General features: G+C 40.4%; 2 protein-coding genes across 5 annotated transcripts; one reads left to right on the top strand and one right to left on the bottom strand.

Moving 5' to 3' along the window:
• Positions 1-1,502: 1,502 nt before the first annotated feature.
• cib2 (calcium and integrin binding family member 2) lies at positions 1,503-12,304 on the bottom strand. 4 transcript variants are annotated; one of them, XM_030426565.1, is made up of 7 exons: positions 12,043-12,304; positions 9,841-10,089; positions 7,816-7,850; positions 5,122-5,233; positions 3,491-3,638; positions 3,217-3,412; positions 1,503-2,256 (listed from the first exon to the last, which is right to left on the bottom strand). In XM_030426565.1, exons 2-7 carry the CDS (start codon positions 9,889-9,891, stop codon positions 2,235-2,237), a joined length of 564 nt encoding a protein of 187 aa, XP_030282425.1. In that variant the 5' UTR covers positions 9,892-10,089; positions 12,043-12,304; the 3' UTR covers positions 1,503-2,234. The 4 variants fall into 4 exon arrangements, with proteins under 4 accessions (XP_030282425.1, XP_030282423.1, XP_030282426.1 ...); XM_030426563.1 differs by having other exon boundaries at positions 12,063-12,304; XM_030426566.1 differs by having other exon boundaries at positions 12,067-12,304.
• lrrc61 (leucine rich repeat containing 61) lies at positions 11,500-15,151 on the top strand. The gene is made up of 9 exons (XM_030426562.1): positions 11,500-11,860; positions 12,929-13,024; positions 13,113-13,259; positions 13,356-13,416; positions 13,633-13,718; positions 13,804-13,869; positions 13,980-14,048; positions 14,242-14,367; positions 14,470-15,151. The coding sequence occupies exons 1-9, from the start codon at positions 11,833-11,835 to the stop codon at positions 14,574-14,576; spliced, it is 786 nt and encodes a 261-aa protein (XP_030282422.1). The 5' UTR covers positions 11,500-11,832; the 3' UTR covers positions 14,577-15,151.
• Positions 15,152-15,644: the final 493 nt, after the last annotated feature.

The raw sequence follows: 15,644 nt of genomic DNA, 5'->3' as shown, positions 1-15,644 counted from the left end.
GACTGAGGAAGAAAGTCAGCGAATGTGACAAAATGTTACGCAACGTAAAGTGAAATTATGTCTGAGAGATTTTCACAACAACTCCCATGATACCTCGTTATTTATGCCTTGTTTTGTTTTGACAGTCAGTAGACACCTAGCAACCAAAAATCACATACTGCGCATTTGAGAAAATAATTAGAAATAATGAATAATTTTATTATCATATAGAATGGGAAAACATTGTCATATGATGATAACTGTAATACTGTCAGACATTCACAGAGGCTTCACAGGAGTTATAGTTAATGAAAAATATATTCAAAGCTCAACAGTCTCTGTGCTTGCAACTCTATATTGTAGTAAGAGTGTGTCAATTCTAAGAAAATGTACATTTGTAGGAGACTTATGCAGCACCAACCTCCACAGGACTCTCTTTATAGGCCGTGGAGCACATTGTAAAACCTCCAGGTATCTTAAATCTGATCAAATTAAGACAGCCAAGGTCCCGTGGAGTGAAAGCAGTGTGAGTTTCACGCGCTGGTTGGCCCTTCTCTCGACTTCAGAAACGGTTGCGTACAGTTAACGGCTGCTTTACAGCCTCAGTATCACATTGCACCAGAAGCTTCTCTGCTGGAATCATAATTAACAGATGTTCTCGGTGAGACCGGTAATTAATGAAGCCACACAATCAGCGCTGTATTGCCCTGAATGTTTGATACTGCCCTCATAAAGGGAACTGGAGATAATGGAGTGAAGAATTAACCGGCTGCTCTGGTGACTGCACACTGTTTAACTGACTTCGACAGCCTCTTGTCTCAGATGAAACGAGACGCTCAACTTCTCCTCATTTTGTCACACTCATAGTTTGATGTTGACTCATTTTTTTGTCACACACAAGATTCAGCCTCAACAATCACATGAGAATAGCTTGTCACTGCTTATGTTGGTTCCTTTAGCCTATAGCTTGTGTCCCAATCTCATTTTTTGCAACAGTTGGGAATTTGTCAGAGTCAGCACCATTTAATCGGGTCATACTTATTTTGCAGTCACTGTGCTTGGCAGCAAAGATGTAAAGATGACTTTGTCTCTTGTGCAGTATGACTCACTAGCACAACCTGGGTTGAACACAAACAACTACACTCCATATACTGATGTGAATCTATACCCTGCAGCTCAGAAACCATAATCGTCAGCCAACAGAGCCGAGGCCGTTTCCAGCAGCTCCCCCCCCCGTCGAGATTAACTGTGTGTGCAGGATGTAATCACGCCTGTCAGTGCTGAGGCAGCTCGCTCCTAATGATCACATCCTGCTTAACAAGTTATTACTGCTCATATGTTGGGCTGTACAGAGGCACGGCCGTTTCCTGATCTTTACCGTGCACACGCCTCGATCATCGAGGGTGGATGGATTGGCACGAGCTGGTTATGCAGACGGGATATCACAACACAGAGAGCGCCTGCATTTAAGGGAGACTTCTTGCACCTTCTTTTTCAGCAGTGACCACAAAAATGTAATTCACTCAGAACACACACACAAAAAAAACATTTATTCAAAGTAAGACAAATACCTGAAGTCACATAAAATACTGTTACACGTGTATCCAAAAGATGGCTGTATGTAATATCTCATCATGACAATGGCTGAGGCAGAAGATGAAAAAAAAACACGTTGAGATGACAGAGCCCTTCATCCAACTGGAGATCAGTAAGATGTGATTGTCATCGTGTTCCAGTTACGCAAGCGAATAACACAACTTAAAAATCACAAAAAGCAGCAGACTGCATGTAAAAATATTGCATAGCTCATTTAAAAACATCTGTATGCCCTTAATGCCAACGCTGTGCTTTCACTCTCTTCAAGTGTCGCCCAGAGCCTTATAAATACTTCATATCTAGTGTGTCATACCAGGAAGACTTCACTGGGGGTATCGTATGTGCAATACAGGTAGGTAATTATTTTATACATTCTTCACTGACTCCCCAAATGTAGAAAGAATAGCCTTTTCTCCCAACAAGAGACCAATGCAGGTCAAGCCCTTTTAACAGTGGTAAAATAATAATACATGGATTGTGAGAATTTCCACCGTATCCAGTATTTTGCTTTCTAACTAAGCAGATTTCACTGAGGTTGGAGAAGACTGATGTACGATATTTGGACGATGAGGGTGGGAGACAGGCACCCAGGACAGGGTGCACGTAGGGTCCTGAGGTTCACCACGCTTCCCTCCATGAAAATTATTCACCAAGTCGCCTCAGATTCGTATATGGAAGGTACTGCAGGGACACAAGAGGCAATGTGAGAAGCTAGCATTGAAACAGTAGCAGTCATTGCGTGTGTGAAAACATGCTGACTAACTGTTTATGTGAGTATTAATACTTGTTATACTAAGTATACTTTAGATTTGTATGTTTCATATTGACCACCACACCTGTAATACAACACCTTCATATAACATGCAGTGTATATAAACTGACTTTACTGTCATTAGGAGGGGAGGATGGTGATACTTTGACAGCTAGGTGAGAAAAAAGACCACCGTTTGAAATGGTGTGTCAAAATCTGAAAAGTGTGAAACCACTTTATATTCACACGAGAGGTTGCGACATTTTCCATGTTAGTGACTACAAAACAAGACAGTTTTAACAAGGCGCCGGGACAATTTGCAGTTGAAAACTGTGTGTTTTTTAACAAGATTTGGGGACAATTTACAGCCATGTTTTTAGTGAATCAGATAACCAGATAAGACAAAACATTCTTCCAACCTTAATAAGGTTGTTTTGTGCCTCAGTCTAACCAGAGCATAAGCAGAACCATGTCACAACATTAAACTAAAAAAATTGACTTAAAGAAACAAAAAGTTTCAGCATATGAAACAAAACTTCTCAGCTTACAGTATCCATGGTTTGCAGAAACACACACAACATTTATTCTGGTGATTGGGTTGTCATGTCAGTGAGGACAGATAGTCTCGAGGCTGTTTGCATACAAATGAATGGGCATAGCGGCGGCTCAGGATTAAAGTGATGTTGTTAGGCTGACAGTTAAATGATAAAAATGATTAGCGGCCATCTGGGTAATGAAAGCCGCAGCTCACCGCACTGCAGCTGGAGGAATAATGCATGCACTGCCTTTGCCTGAACAAAGTAAAGAGTGCTGACACTTGCTTTTTTATAAATGTCATATGAGAATATTATAATATTATATTATATATTATATGAGGTGCATTCAATTACCTTAAAAAGTCCGGAGCCCTAGTTATCATGTTTTCAAAGTCAGCAAAAGAGAGTTTGTTGTCTCCGTCTAAATCCGCCTCCTCGATGGCTTTCTGGCACACCAGCTCCACCTCCTCAGGAGTCAATTCCTCCTTCGTCAGCTTATTCAGAGTCTTTTCCAGGTCTTCTTTGCACAGGTAATTATCCACATTGAAATCTATGGGTGACACAATCATATTTTTTCTCATTTTATGAGTTAGAAATGTGTTAAATTTGAATTAAAACATGTAATTACCGTATATTTTGAAGGCGTAAATGGCCTTGAGTTCTCGAGGGGCCATTTCGCTCAGGACTGAGAACATGTCCACAAATTCATTGAAGCTGAGGTTCCCCATCCCGTCCTCGGAGAAAGACTCTACGATCCTGTTGCGGAATGGGTTTTCCTAGAGACAAATATTTACGTCAATGTAGGAATATGTGGTTGGACAAGAAAAACAAGCACAATATCTTAAAAATAACCCGAAGCAGGCCTATTAAAATGAAAGCCTTTGGGCAGAATGTGGCCATTTAACGACCTAATTCAAGCGCTTTGATTATTTTGTTAGTAGGCTAATTAGCCGACCCATTACATATGTCTGCTGCCTCGCAAAAAATACTCTTAATTAAAAGTTTTAACCCAGGCTATCTCAGCAGGAGGAATTTACAAGAACCAAAGCTGCTTCTAGTATCATAAAGATGCATTGTTCTTCTCCTGTACTTTCATACGTCTATGTCTCCTTTTCAGATTTGAAAAGTAGGAATAAAAGTGCATTGTTTTAACACATTTTAACTCTAAGCTTTAAAGGTCAGACATAGGGAATGTAAAAAGCCGGGCCCCTTGGCACTTCACCTTATTTTATATCCGGCCCTTCTAAAAAAAGAAGTTCAACAGGCGTGCCCTGAAGGAACAAGAGGTTGCATGACCTTTTGTTTTTACATGCTGCTGTCAGTTTCACATGTGAGCTGCAGCGGTATAAACTGAAAGATGTTTTTTGCTGATGCCAGGGTTCAACTGAAAAAAACCTGACTCTCTCTCGTTGCTGCTATGGCGAAGCCAATATTTCCTCTGTTGCTCAAACAGAAGTTTATATATATCTTTTAAAGCCTCTGGTAATTAGCTGATTTCACACAACTTGTAATAAAACAAAAATCTATAAGCAAAAGTTTGAGCTGAATATGAGCTCAGCAAAAATAACCCACTTAAATAAAACAGCAATCGGCCATATAAAGTGATGCTTATCGGAAGACTAGTCAGCGCAGCCTGACTCAGCGCAGCCCGACTCCACACAGCTCGTTAAAAGTGAGTGTGAAACATATTTATGAAGACTTTGTGTGCATCATCAATCCCGCCTTTGGTGGCCTCCATCTTCCTCCTGCCATCCCTACAGGCCCTGCAGTCATGAGACAGTTTTACAGGCGAGGGGCCAATTATGCCCAGAGGCAGCACACATTATGAGCCTCTGTGCTAAAGCTTCTGGTGGATAAGGACTCCATATAAAACCGTGTGGTACTCGTTTGGCCGTGATGTTACGCAACATGGCTTTTCTAAAAATTTCCGGATGTTGTTCTTTTTGAAGTTGCTTAAAAATAGGAGAGGATAGAGGCACCTTAATTTTCATTAGCTCACAGAACGTGGTGTCATAGAATCAGTAGGTGATGATGATGGTTAAAAATTAATTCTCTCCCCCCGAAAGAGCGCTTGTATTGATTAGGTGTCTGCCCACATGAGCAGTAGGTGTCACTGATGTTTTAGAGAGTGTCCCAGTAGCACAATCCAAAATAAGAAAAACACAAACAAAAAAGTCAAGATAAGAAGAGGCCGATCCACGAGGGAAGACTGAACTTGCATTATCATTGAGGCTCTGTCAAAAATTGAAGTTCCTTTACCTTTAACTCTGGCATGTTGACTATTAAGGCTAAAGGCAGTTTACAATCAGGATCTTTGGTGTAGTCCATCGGTACAAGATGTGGAGCCAACTCATGGTATCTGCCGTGCAACCTAGAATACACACAAAACAAAACTTTTACAGAAACTGTATGTTAAGAATACACAGACTACGAAAAAAAGAAAAAATCGGACATAAACATGGAATTAAAAATGCCTAACCTGCCGGAAACTATCCTCGATGGCTTTACTGAGGACATAATGCAAACTCCAACATATTTCCTCTAGGTAAAGCTGTAGAAAGGTCCTCTTTTTAACCTTTCCCTCTCTCGCTCTTGAGAGAATATTTAGTTTAATGTCATTCATTATTGATAACGATGTCAACAAACTGCAAGGAGGCAGTATGAATGATAAACACATGATGTCGGGACTGTCTTTGCTTATCTTTCACGCTGTCCTTTGGCCAATCCTGTCATGGCGTACCTCGTCGTCAAAGCGGAGCCATTTATCAGCAGGGACACTGGTCTTAGAGGGCAAACTCACAAACAATTAAATTACTAGATAAACCCGTCAAAATGATGGAGTTTCATTGGTACACTGCGGCACATGAGCGGCTAAACCTGCAATTCTAATGGACCAGGACATTTGAAAGTGTTCGGACGGCACAGCTTCTGCAAATTCTACAATATCGAGTATTAACGTGTGGTTTAAATTCTAATTCTACTCCACATTTGAAGATGTAGCAAACATGGAAATAATATTATGCTGAACCAATGACCTTATGACCCTCCAAGAGGACCTGTCTCTTTGAAGTTACACGAACGTGTAGTAAAGCCGAGCAGCTCGAGACAGAAACAAGGAGCGTTTTATGAAGGTCATTAAACGGAGGACCCAATGACGCCCTCTGCTGATTGTCAGTTTTGAGTCTGCGGTCCGCTGATCATGCTGATGGCCTAGGAATATAAGTTAATTCGATATCAACTCTTGGTTTACACGCAAGCAAATCATTTATAAGCCAAAGGGGAGAAAAAAAAAACATTAATTGGAAAGAAAAATCAACATAATTGGATGATATGCAGTATTTTTTTCAACAAAAACAAACCTCACACCCTAAAAATTTATCGTATTTCACAACGAATGATAAAACAAGCATGCTGGGATTCCTGTTAAATTTGATTTTTTAAAAACAACCTTAACTACGTCAGGGTAAATCAGACCCCCCCCCCCCCCCAAGATGTTGTGAGAACCAGCATTTAATTTCTTTAAGTAGCTGATTCTATCTTCCACCATCTCCAACCACTGATAAAAGATACCGAAACATTAGTGTCAGCGGTGAACTCAATTAAAAAGAAAACCATGCAACTGGTTTAATCTATGCCTGTGATCGCGGCGATGAGCGTCAGGAAGACAAAAATGATGTTGTCTGATGAATCATGATACCCCCCCCCCCCCCCCCCCCCCCCCCCCCCCGTGCAATCATGGAGAGTAGAATTATATTTATTTCATTTTTTTAAAGTGATGAAGTTGGCCTTGCCAGTGGACGTAGAAATGTGACACTTCCTCGGGTGGCGCTGAAAAACAACACCGCAGTGAAAAGGTCAACGTGACGTTCAAAGGTTTAGATGACGCGGTGACATGGTGATGCCTCTACGCGACCGAACCTTCTGGATGTTCATCGAGTAACGCTTGAAAATCTTTACCAGCAATCTGCATGAGCAACACGGAGCCATTCATAGATGTAATTAGGTGTCTGGAGAGGCTGCTATGCTGCAGTCTGTTTGTATGTACTGGGGTGTTTTGATGGGGAGATAATTAAAGGTTTGGATAAGAGGATAATTTAGGATGTCAGTCTGTACAAGGAAACTTAGCAGCCACTAAATGTTAAATGACTGTGTACTTTTTCCGTACAGGAATTACCAAATCACCTAATTTTGCCTTCTGCCTCATTATTTGGCACTTTGATATAATGTTTTATTTCCTTGATATACAGTAGCGGCAGCAGTACATTCACCACTTAAAATGACAAGTTTGTGCTTGATGATAGATTACTTAATTACCACATTCGATTGATTCTCAGTTCAAATGAAATGTTGTAAATCATTCTCTAATCAACTGTGATCCTGCAACGATTAATCGATTAGTTGCCAACTATTAAATGAACGGCAACTATTTTGATACCCGATTGATCAGATTGATATCAGTTTCCAGCTTCTTAAATGTGAATATTTTCTGGTTTCTTATTCCTCCATGAAGGCGTAAGAGGAGCAGCTTGTGGAAAAAACGAGAAATTGGGAAATAACAATCAACATATTCACCCATTTTCTGACATATTAAAATAATAATCAGATGTAAATCAGAGGATATTATCACAACGCACAATGATTTTGTTTCATCTTCCCCTTTTGAATGTTGCCAAAATTTTACGCATGGCAGCTGCTAATGAAATCAGCTTCAGCATTAAGTTTCCTAAGCGGGAAGCAGTATGCTCTGAGGACTTGGCATGGTTCACACATAAACTTTTAATTTCTTCAGCGGGACAGACTTATGTGTATACCATTATTATTATTAGATCATACATCAGAAATCTCATTCTGATTAGGTGTATGATCTTATGGGGTTACAGGAGGTAGTTTACAACTAACGGACGGCTGTAAGTAATGAACTAGAATCAAGAATTACAGCTGAATAAAACTTACCGCAGAATTTCTTTGCGGGTGAAAAACGTACAGTCCTGCAGAGAGAGAAAAACACCATCTCAGCACAAAAATATGACAAATCGTTTGACAAAGGGAAAATGATAAATTGTTTAATGTACAATAACTATTTTCATCTTCCATAAAAGGCCCTAAAGACACTCTGAATGGCGCATCTGTGAGTCATATACGAAATAACATTACAGTTTCTCTGAAGTCACGTGTGTTACCGTTCCTGCAAACTGCTCATTGAGGTGTCTGGTGTCTTTCGGGCGACGATGTGTGTGTGTTGTCGCCTGCCACTTCCAATAGGAACGGTGAGGCAGAGCAACATGATCTGCTGTTGTCTGACATGCATGTCTTGGCACACACATTATCCAACAGCCCGAGTGGAGGCGCCTCATTTTACATTTGCGCTTGTTTCCCTTCTGTCTGAGCTGTGCTCCTGAGTGTGAGAAGCAGAGCGCAGCCAGCCGAGCGCTGCAGACAATGTGATTAACAAAAATAAAAAAAGCTTTCCTGGGAGCCTTTGTCACTGTTGTTTCATCCATTCTAACAGTCCTACTAAAGTATTTGGGTTTATGATAATTGTGTGTCAGTATATGTAAAGCAGTATCTGACTATATCGTTTCCATCATGTCAGATTACGCTATAAACCAGAATGGCATTCAGTGGAGCGCATACGTCCACTACAGCCCAACAGTCCCTTTAAATTTGATAAAATTATCAAATGAAACATATCCAAATCTGCTGGATCCAGGATTTATTTGGATCTGCATCATATTGCAACCCACTGACATGTACCAACCATTTTGACATGCCTGATTTTATTCATCAAGATCAAGGTTAAAGGGGTCTATTCTGGGCCAAGACCCATAGTCCATCCAAGTTTTGTTAAAACACGTTTGGTAGTTTTTGTGTCATGCTGCAAAAAACAACCAACCAACAAATCAACCAACCAGCCAACAAATCCACAAATCAACACATCAACCAACTAAACAGCTAGCCGACCAACAAACAAACCAACCAACCAACCAATGAACTAACCAAAAAAAATCAACCTACCAGCCAACAAATCAAAACACCAGCCAACCAAACAGCCAGCCAATGAATCAACCAGCCAAAGAATCAACCGACAACCAACAGATCAACCAACCAACTAACCAACCAATCAAAGGACAAGGGTGAAAACATAACCTCCTTGATGAAGGTAATGAAACCTACACATTGAAGAGTGAAGTACTGCTGGTGAACAAACAAAATACTCATGCTCACTTTGTTGATGTCCCATTGGGTCTTTTATCTAAAGTATTTGAAGCTAAAAGAAATGAAATAAAATACATACCATTACCCAGGAGGACAAATAACTACAAAGGCAAACAGAAAGCTGTGGTAGTCTAATATGGGGTTTTAAAGAGTAGCAGGAGTAACCAGAGAGGCTCTTGAGAACCAAACTGTCTCCTGAGAGTAGAGTTGCACAGCATATCACGCTTGCTTGGCATCAATTATTAAGCCCACACCTAATCTCATGATAAACCTGTGCACACGAGGATTCACAGTGAAAAACCTGGATGATTGTCACACAAGAATAAGGTCAGATCCTCTCAAATGAGATGGTGGCACAAGATCCTCCAGTTTGCAATGACATCAAAAACCTCCAGCTACTCTCAGCTATCAAGACTAAATATTTAAACAGTGGAGTTATAACCAACCGGACTCTAATAGGGAATTTGTTATTGATTGTAAGCAACTGGGAACAAGGCTTGCATTAGATTGAGGTCAGGTGATATCAATGATCTTTACTGAGGTTAATGCCATTTTCTGTTTTACCCAAGACGCATTGGAGCGACCATCAGGAGGTCAACACCGGGAATTAAACAGATACATTGTGATATATTTGTGGAATAGCGATTAAAAGTCACACAAGGGTGTATATTGGTTGTAATGCTGGAAGACTGCTGTAGATTAACATTTACAGTCACACTGAAAATGATCCACTGTGGAGTGAAGACGCTGCAGGTGTCTTACCTGGTAGGCATCAAGTTGCTCGTCGGTAAATATAGTCTGCTTATTACCCATCTTACATCAAATCATCTGTTCGCTTGAACGCATTCACAACACTGAACGTCCGAAGCCTTTTCTCAGTGAGAGGCATTTAGTGGGGCTCCTCGGAGACAAGAGTCCCCCCCTGCGCACAGGAAGGGCTCGACGACGCTGGGAAAAACTCTTAAAAGGGGTTGCTGTTGTTGTTGTCCTTGCAGGAGATGTCCGCCATGACTGCAAAAAAAAAAAAAAGCAGAGGATGCTTAAAGCTGAAAAATGTAAAGTAGAGATGGCGGTGCCCTCGTTGTGTCCGCGGAGAGAGAGAGATAGAGAGACCTGCAAACTGATCCGGGTGTCTTTACGCACCCAGCTGCTGCTGCTGCTGCTGCTGTCCACCGGAGGCGAGACAGACCAATAGGACCTCAGGTAAATAAATAAATAGGTAGAGCCTGGTGCTGACGAGGAGGCTGACTTAAATAAGCGAACTCTGCCTAATGCTGTTTAAATTACGCAATGTAATGCTGAGTAAATGCACTGAAATTCCAACAACTTTATTATTTTGGGTAGAGAAAAGAGCTTACGTGCATTATTATCATTATTGTTATACACACACACACACACACACACACACATATATATATATATATATATATATATATATATATATGTGTGTGTGTGTGTGTGTGTGTACACATATTTATTATTATTATTATTATTATTATTATTATTATTATAATAATTACAGTGACCTGTAATCAGTGTGCCAATGCTTTACGACTTGTGTGCTTTTGGGCAATTTAACTTAATCTAATTTAATCTAACTTAAATGTTGTGCACCGCAATCCTGAAATTACTGTTTGTGTGTGCAAGTACATTTATTTATACCTGTATACAGTTCTTGAGTAAATGCATTTAGTTACTGTACTTGCCATCACTGGCACTAATACAACTAGGGGTCGACCGATGTGGCTTTTTTCCGAACTGATGCCGATACTGTCAGTTATCAAGGAGACGATAACCGATATTTTTGGGACCGATTTTCATTTGCAGTAAAAATGAAACTGCATCGAAAATTTAGAACAACCAGTGAATTAATAATAAAATAAGTGCAAGTTACTCAAGTACTGTTCTTGAGTAAAATTTTCAGGTACTTTACTTAGATTATCTCCCACTTTAGGCGTCCTCTCCTCCACATTTATTTTGTACATTAAGACACTAGTTACTCTGCAGAGTCAGCGATTATGGGCCATTAATTGTGACGTGTTGCTGATCAGATATTGATGTGAGCGGGATACTGTGTAAGAGGATGTTGCATCACAGCCAAAGTATCACATTTTTTTAGCACACTATTATATTTCATTGGCAAAAATACATTTGATAAAAAAAAAAAAAAAAATCCCTGATACCGATAATTTGGAAAAAGCTGAATATCGGCCCCCATACTTGAGCTACCCGTAAACATGTCTGATTCTGGCACTTACATTAACCCATGCTCCAACCTGTCTCCCTCCTGCTTTAGTACACATCCATTACATTTAATAACTCCATCATTTTACAACATATTCAGAGCGGAGTGCTACAGATCTGTCCACAGAAACCGCTCCAGGTCAGTTCTGTAGAAACTTTTAATTGGTACAGAACCTGTTGCTCGGTAGCGACATGAAAAAACAAACGCAGGGGTGGGGATGATTTCCACCCTCGTCCTCCTCCATCATCACAGTCTCTCGCCTCCTGCTTAGCTTATGCTGGACTGCGGACGGCTCCAGTCCGTCTCCACCTGCGTGCTATTGCAGCACAGCGGTACAGTGAGCGTGTCCTGACTGCACCCCAGGACAGATGCCAATTTCACATCCTCCCCGTAAATGACCACTTGCCTTTGCCTTTTTTCCCCACTGCGTTATTTAAAAACATCCCGTCGCGTTTTAATTGCGATAAGTAGCTTTTTTCTTGTTTAAACGTAGCAAAGTTTGCTCCACGATGGACTCAAAGCGAGATAAAGAACAAGGTAAGTTGTCTCCGGATAGCTTGTTGCTACGTCGCTATGCTAGACACAAGCGGCTTAGCGCTAGCTAGCCGGGGCTAAAGCTAACTAAGCTCTAGCTAACAACGTATTCGTCCGTTGCACAGATACAAATGTACGTGTGTCAGCTTTTTGGAGAGAGGGGGGAGGAAAAACAGCACAATTACCATTTCATTGAATAACCCACCCACTTTCATCCGGCTGAATCATCCTCATGAAATCACGCAGCCTGCTTGTTCCTCACGACGTTTGATAGTTCAGGAGCAGGTCGCTACCCACATTAGCTTAAAAACACATTTGCTGAGCATCAAGCTAAGCTAAACACCATCAGCTTTTTTTAAATTGTATGTCTGCAGGTGGTAACTTGCAAGATGTGTGTGTTTGGTGGCCCTAACTCATCCCACCCACGACTGTCTTCTTTCATTTTTGTTGTGTGTGTCTGTCCTGTCCTGTCATGGTCTAAAATTTTAAGTGAATTAAATCAAACCAGTGTTGATTTAAATCTAATGGTGAAATGGGGACCCAGACATCATTATTCCTGGTTAAACCTTATTTTTCCCAGTGACACTTGCTCTCCTCAGGGACTCACTGTTTCATTATGTGCAGGCTCATGAAGGACTACTCATGTGTGGTTAAGAGTCAGGGGTCTGATGCTGCCTCAGGAAATTAAACCAAATATAACTCCCCCTCAGCTGTTATTCATGCATGCCGCTTTCAAGCTAATACCATCACAGTCAACACACAGGAGCCGGCACATCTGCCTGTTTGTTGACCTCCCCTGTGCTCTGGAGCTGACAGGAGACAAGCCCAGCGTGCTGCCAGATATGAGAAAACCGTGGTCCGCTTGAATTGGTATTCACCTCGAGACGATTGCATGGGTTATTTGATCGTCCCACCGTAAAGCAGAAGAGACACATCGCTTCCAGCATTCTGCTCATGACTCACAAATAAGGAGTCTGTGATTGTATTGCATAGTTAAGATTAGAAGGAGAAAAAAAAAAGTGACTGCGCTTTGTTATTATGCTGCAGTCTTGTCCCTCTTGGTTCTTTCAGATGCAGACTGTGAGAAGATATCTGCTGCGCTGCTCAAGTCCCGAACAGGGGAATTTGATCTGGAGTCGATACTGTTCCTCAAATTGAGAGGTCTTGGTAAGATATGCTACAGATTGAGCTTTCAAAAATGCCTCTTTTATAATGTTTTAATTGTATTTTTAATTGTTGTTTCTTTGTCTCACAGGAATTCACGACCTTGGATGCATAGGTGAGTGTATGACTTTGGAGAGACTGGACCTCTCTGGAAACAACATCACGAATTTAGGTCCTCTGGCATCTCTGCGGCATCTTACTTCACTCAATTTGTCATCTAACAGGATTTCCAATATAGGTGAGACTTCAAGAGCAATCTATTCTTTATTTTCAGTCCCTGTCATGGATAGAATTACATATTTTAATGTGCTGTTTTTTGCTTTTGTCATTTCAGAGCCCCTGCGTAGTTGTGAGAGTTTACAGAACTTAAACGTGGCTGGTAATATTATATCAAGGTATCGCTACATAACCCTTGACCAAATGCTTAGCCTAGATGAATAAAGCCATGAATATGTGCCTAATTGCATTGTTAGGTGTGTGCCAGCAATTACATCTGTTATTAATGTTATGCATACAAATATTTTCTTCTAGTTATTATATTTAAAAAGAATAAGCAGTATTCTGAATTGGTCATGTAAAATAATCCCTCATATGTTTTTGTTTCTCGACAGCATTGAGAGCCTAAGCAGCCTTCAGCCTTTGAAAAAGCTGGAAAATATACGTTTTAAAGACAACACCTACAATTACTCCAATCCAGGTAATTTGTTCAGAGTTTATTTGAAAACAACAATGTGGATGGAAAAATCTAAATCAGGGAACTCACAATGATTTCTCTCTGTCAGTGTGCAGGAACGCATCGTACAGAACAATAGTTCTTGAGATGTTCCCCAACATCAAGGTGCTGGATGGTAAGTTGTGTTTTCTTTTCACTTTCTTTGCATAACATTAACTCTCAGATGATGTTGAATGTGTGTCTGGATTGGACGTCTAAAAAAAAAAAATCTCTTAAAAATTGTAGGTGAAAGAGTGGTCGGACGTGGGAGTGACTTGTACCAATTATGCAAAGACATCGATGATACCATCAAAGGTACGTGTTAACTAATGTGGTTTGTGTCACCACTGGCAGCTTGTGACCGCAGTCCATTCATCAGATTAGCTTCAGTTGTTGGACGTAGTATTTATTCATCAAGTCTGTGGTGCATTTGTTGTGTTTGCCCCGTCTTGTGCATGTAAAATATTGATGAACGAACTGTTGATTCCTCTTTCTATAAATGTTTTAGCTGGTTCTTACAAGAATGGACAGCTTGTTGAACACACTGATTGCAAACCATGGGTGGAGGACAGTTACTGGGAGATAAAGAGATCAAACAACGCCATCATTGATGAGGCTTACAAACAGTTTAACGGTAAGAAAAGTGCTGCATGTGATCTTACAAGGTGTTACTCGACTATGTTGTGTTTACGGAGTGGTATCCTGTCTAATCCTCGCGCCATTTCTGTTTCTTCAGATGTTCTTCATGAATGCAGACTCCTCAACAACAGAGCCACTCATGTCATTTCGCAAACCGAAAGATCCATGAGCCTGAAGAAGCAGCCAAAGCAGTTTGCCATCTGAATTGGGCAATATTGGACACATTTGTGTGCAACATTTAGCAACTTTTTTGTTGTATGATAAAACCATGGCTATAATGTACTGTAGGATTTTTCGAAATTACTAAGCTACATCCAAATGCTTGATCCGTATCATTGCTGGACACACTCGCTCTGTGTTGCAGTGTGAGGCATTTGTTGAAGTTGTATCGCATCCTATGCATTATGTAACTGACGATACATGTAAGTGGTTTGAAAAACCTTTATCCATACTGACACCCCTCAGTTTGGTTCCAAGATGTCTTTACTTGCACAGTGTGCATTTTGTACCATGTTGTAGCCTGCAATTATGCCAAGAGCTACGCTGCTTAAAACATTTCTATAGGTAAGTGATTACGAGCTGTTTTTCCATTTTGCATTGCTGGATAGTTTTTGGGAGATACTGCGTCCCATGCTGTATGCTTTCTATGTAAGTTGAACTTTTGCAAAATGTGATTGAATGATTGTTTCGGCTGTTTCTACTTGTTTTATACCATAAAGTTTATTAAGTGTACAATCAACTTGTGGGATTTACTGTGCTTATAAAAGGCGTACTTCACATCTTTGATTTTTATTCCGATCTACAGATTGTACTTGCTGTTTTCATGTGTGTTTGAAAGAAATGGGCAACCCTTTGAACTCACTTGTGGTGGGGTTTGTTGCAGTCCACTGGCGCCACCTGCTGCCTTAAACTACCCTGCAAAACTAATCGCAATCAGCTACACTGGCCAAAAATGTGTGCAGTCCAGTTATGATATGCCCACAGTGTACTCATACACAAGAACAATTTATATTAAATTAGAAATCGACATACAGCAGACAACAAAAATGGTAAAATAAGCATATATAAAGCCAAAATGACCAAAATAGTCTGTTTTAACTCTGCATATATTTGTGTATCTCGACATCGTTGCAAATGAGGGAAACCTGATTTTGAAGGTCTCATATATATAATGTGCAATGCTTATTATACAAGCAAAGAGGTGTTTATGTTAAATATAAATTGTGCAAAGGGATTTATTGAATGGGTTAGAGATTATATACATTAATAGGT

This window comes from Sparus aurata, chromosome 8, assembly GCF_900880675.1.
Source record: "Sparus aurata chromosome 8, fSpaAur1.1, whole genome shotgun sequence".
NCBI classification, from domain to species: Eukaryota; Metazoa; Chordata; class Actinopteri; order Spariformes; family Sparidae; genus Sparus; species Sparus aurata.
This window is presented reverse-complemented; position numbering and strand designations above follow the sequence as displayed.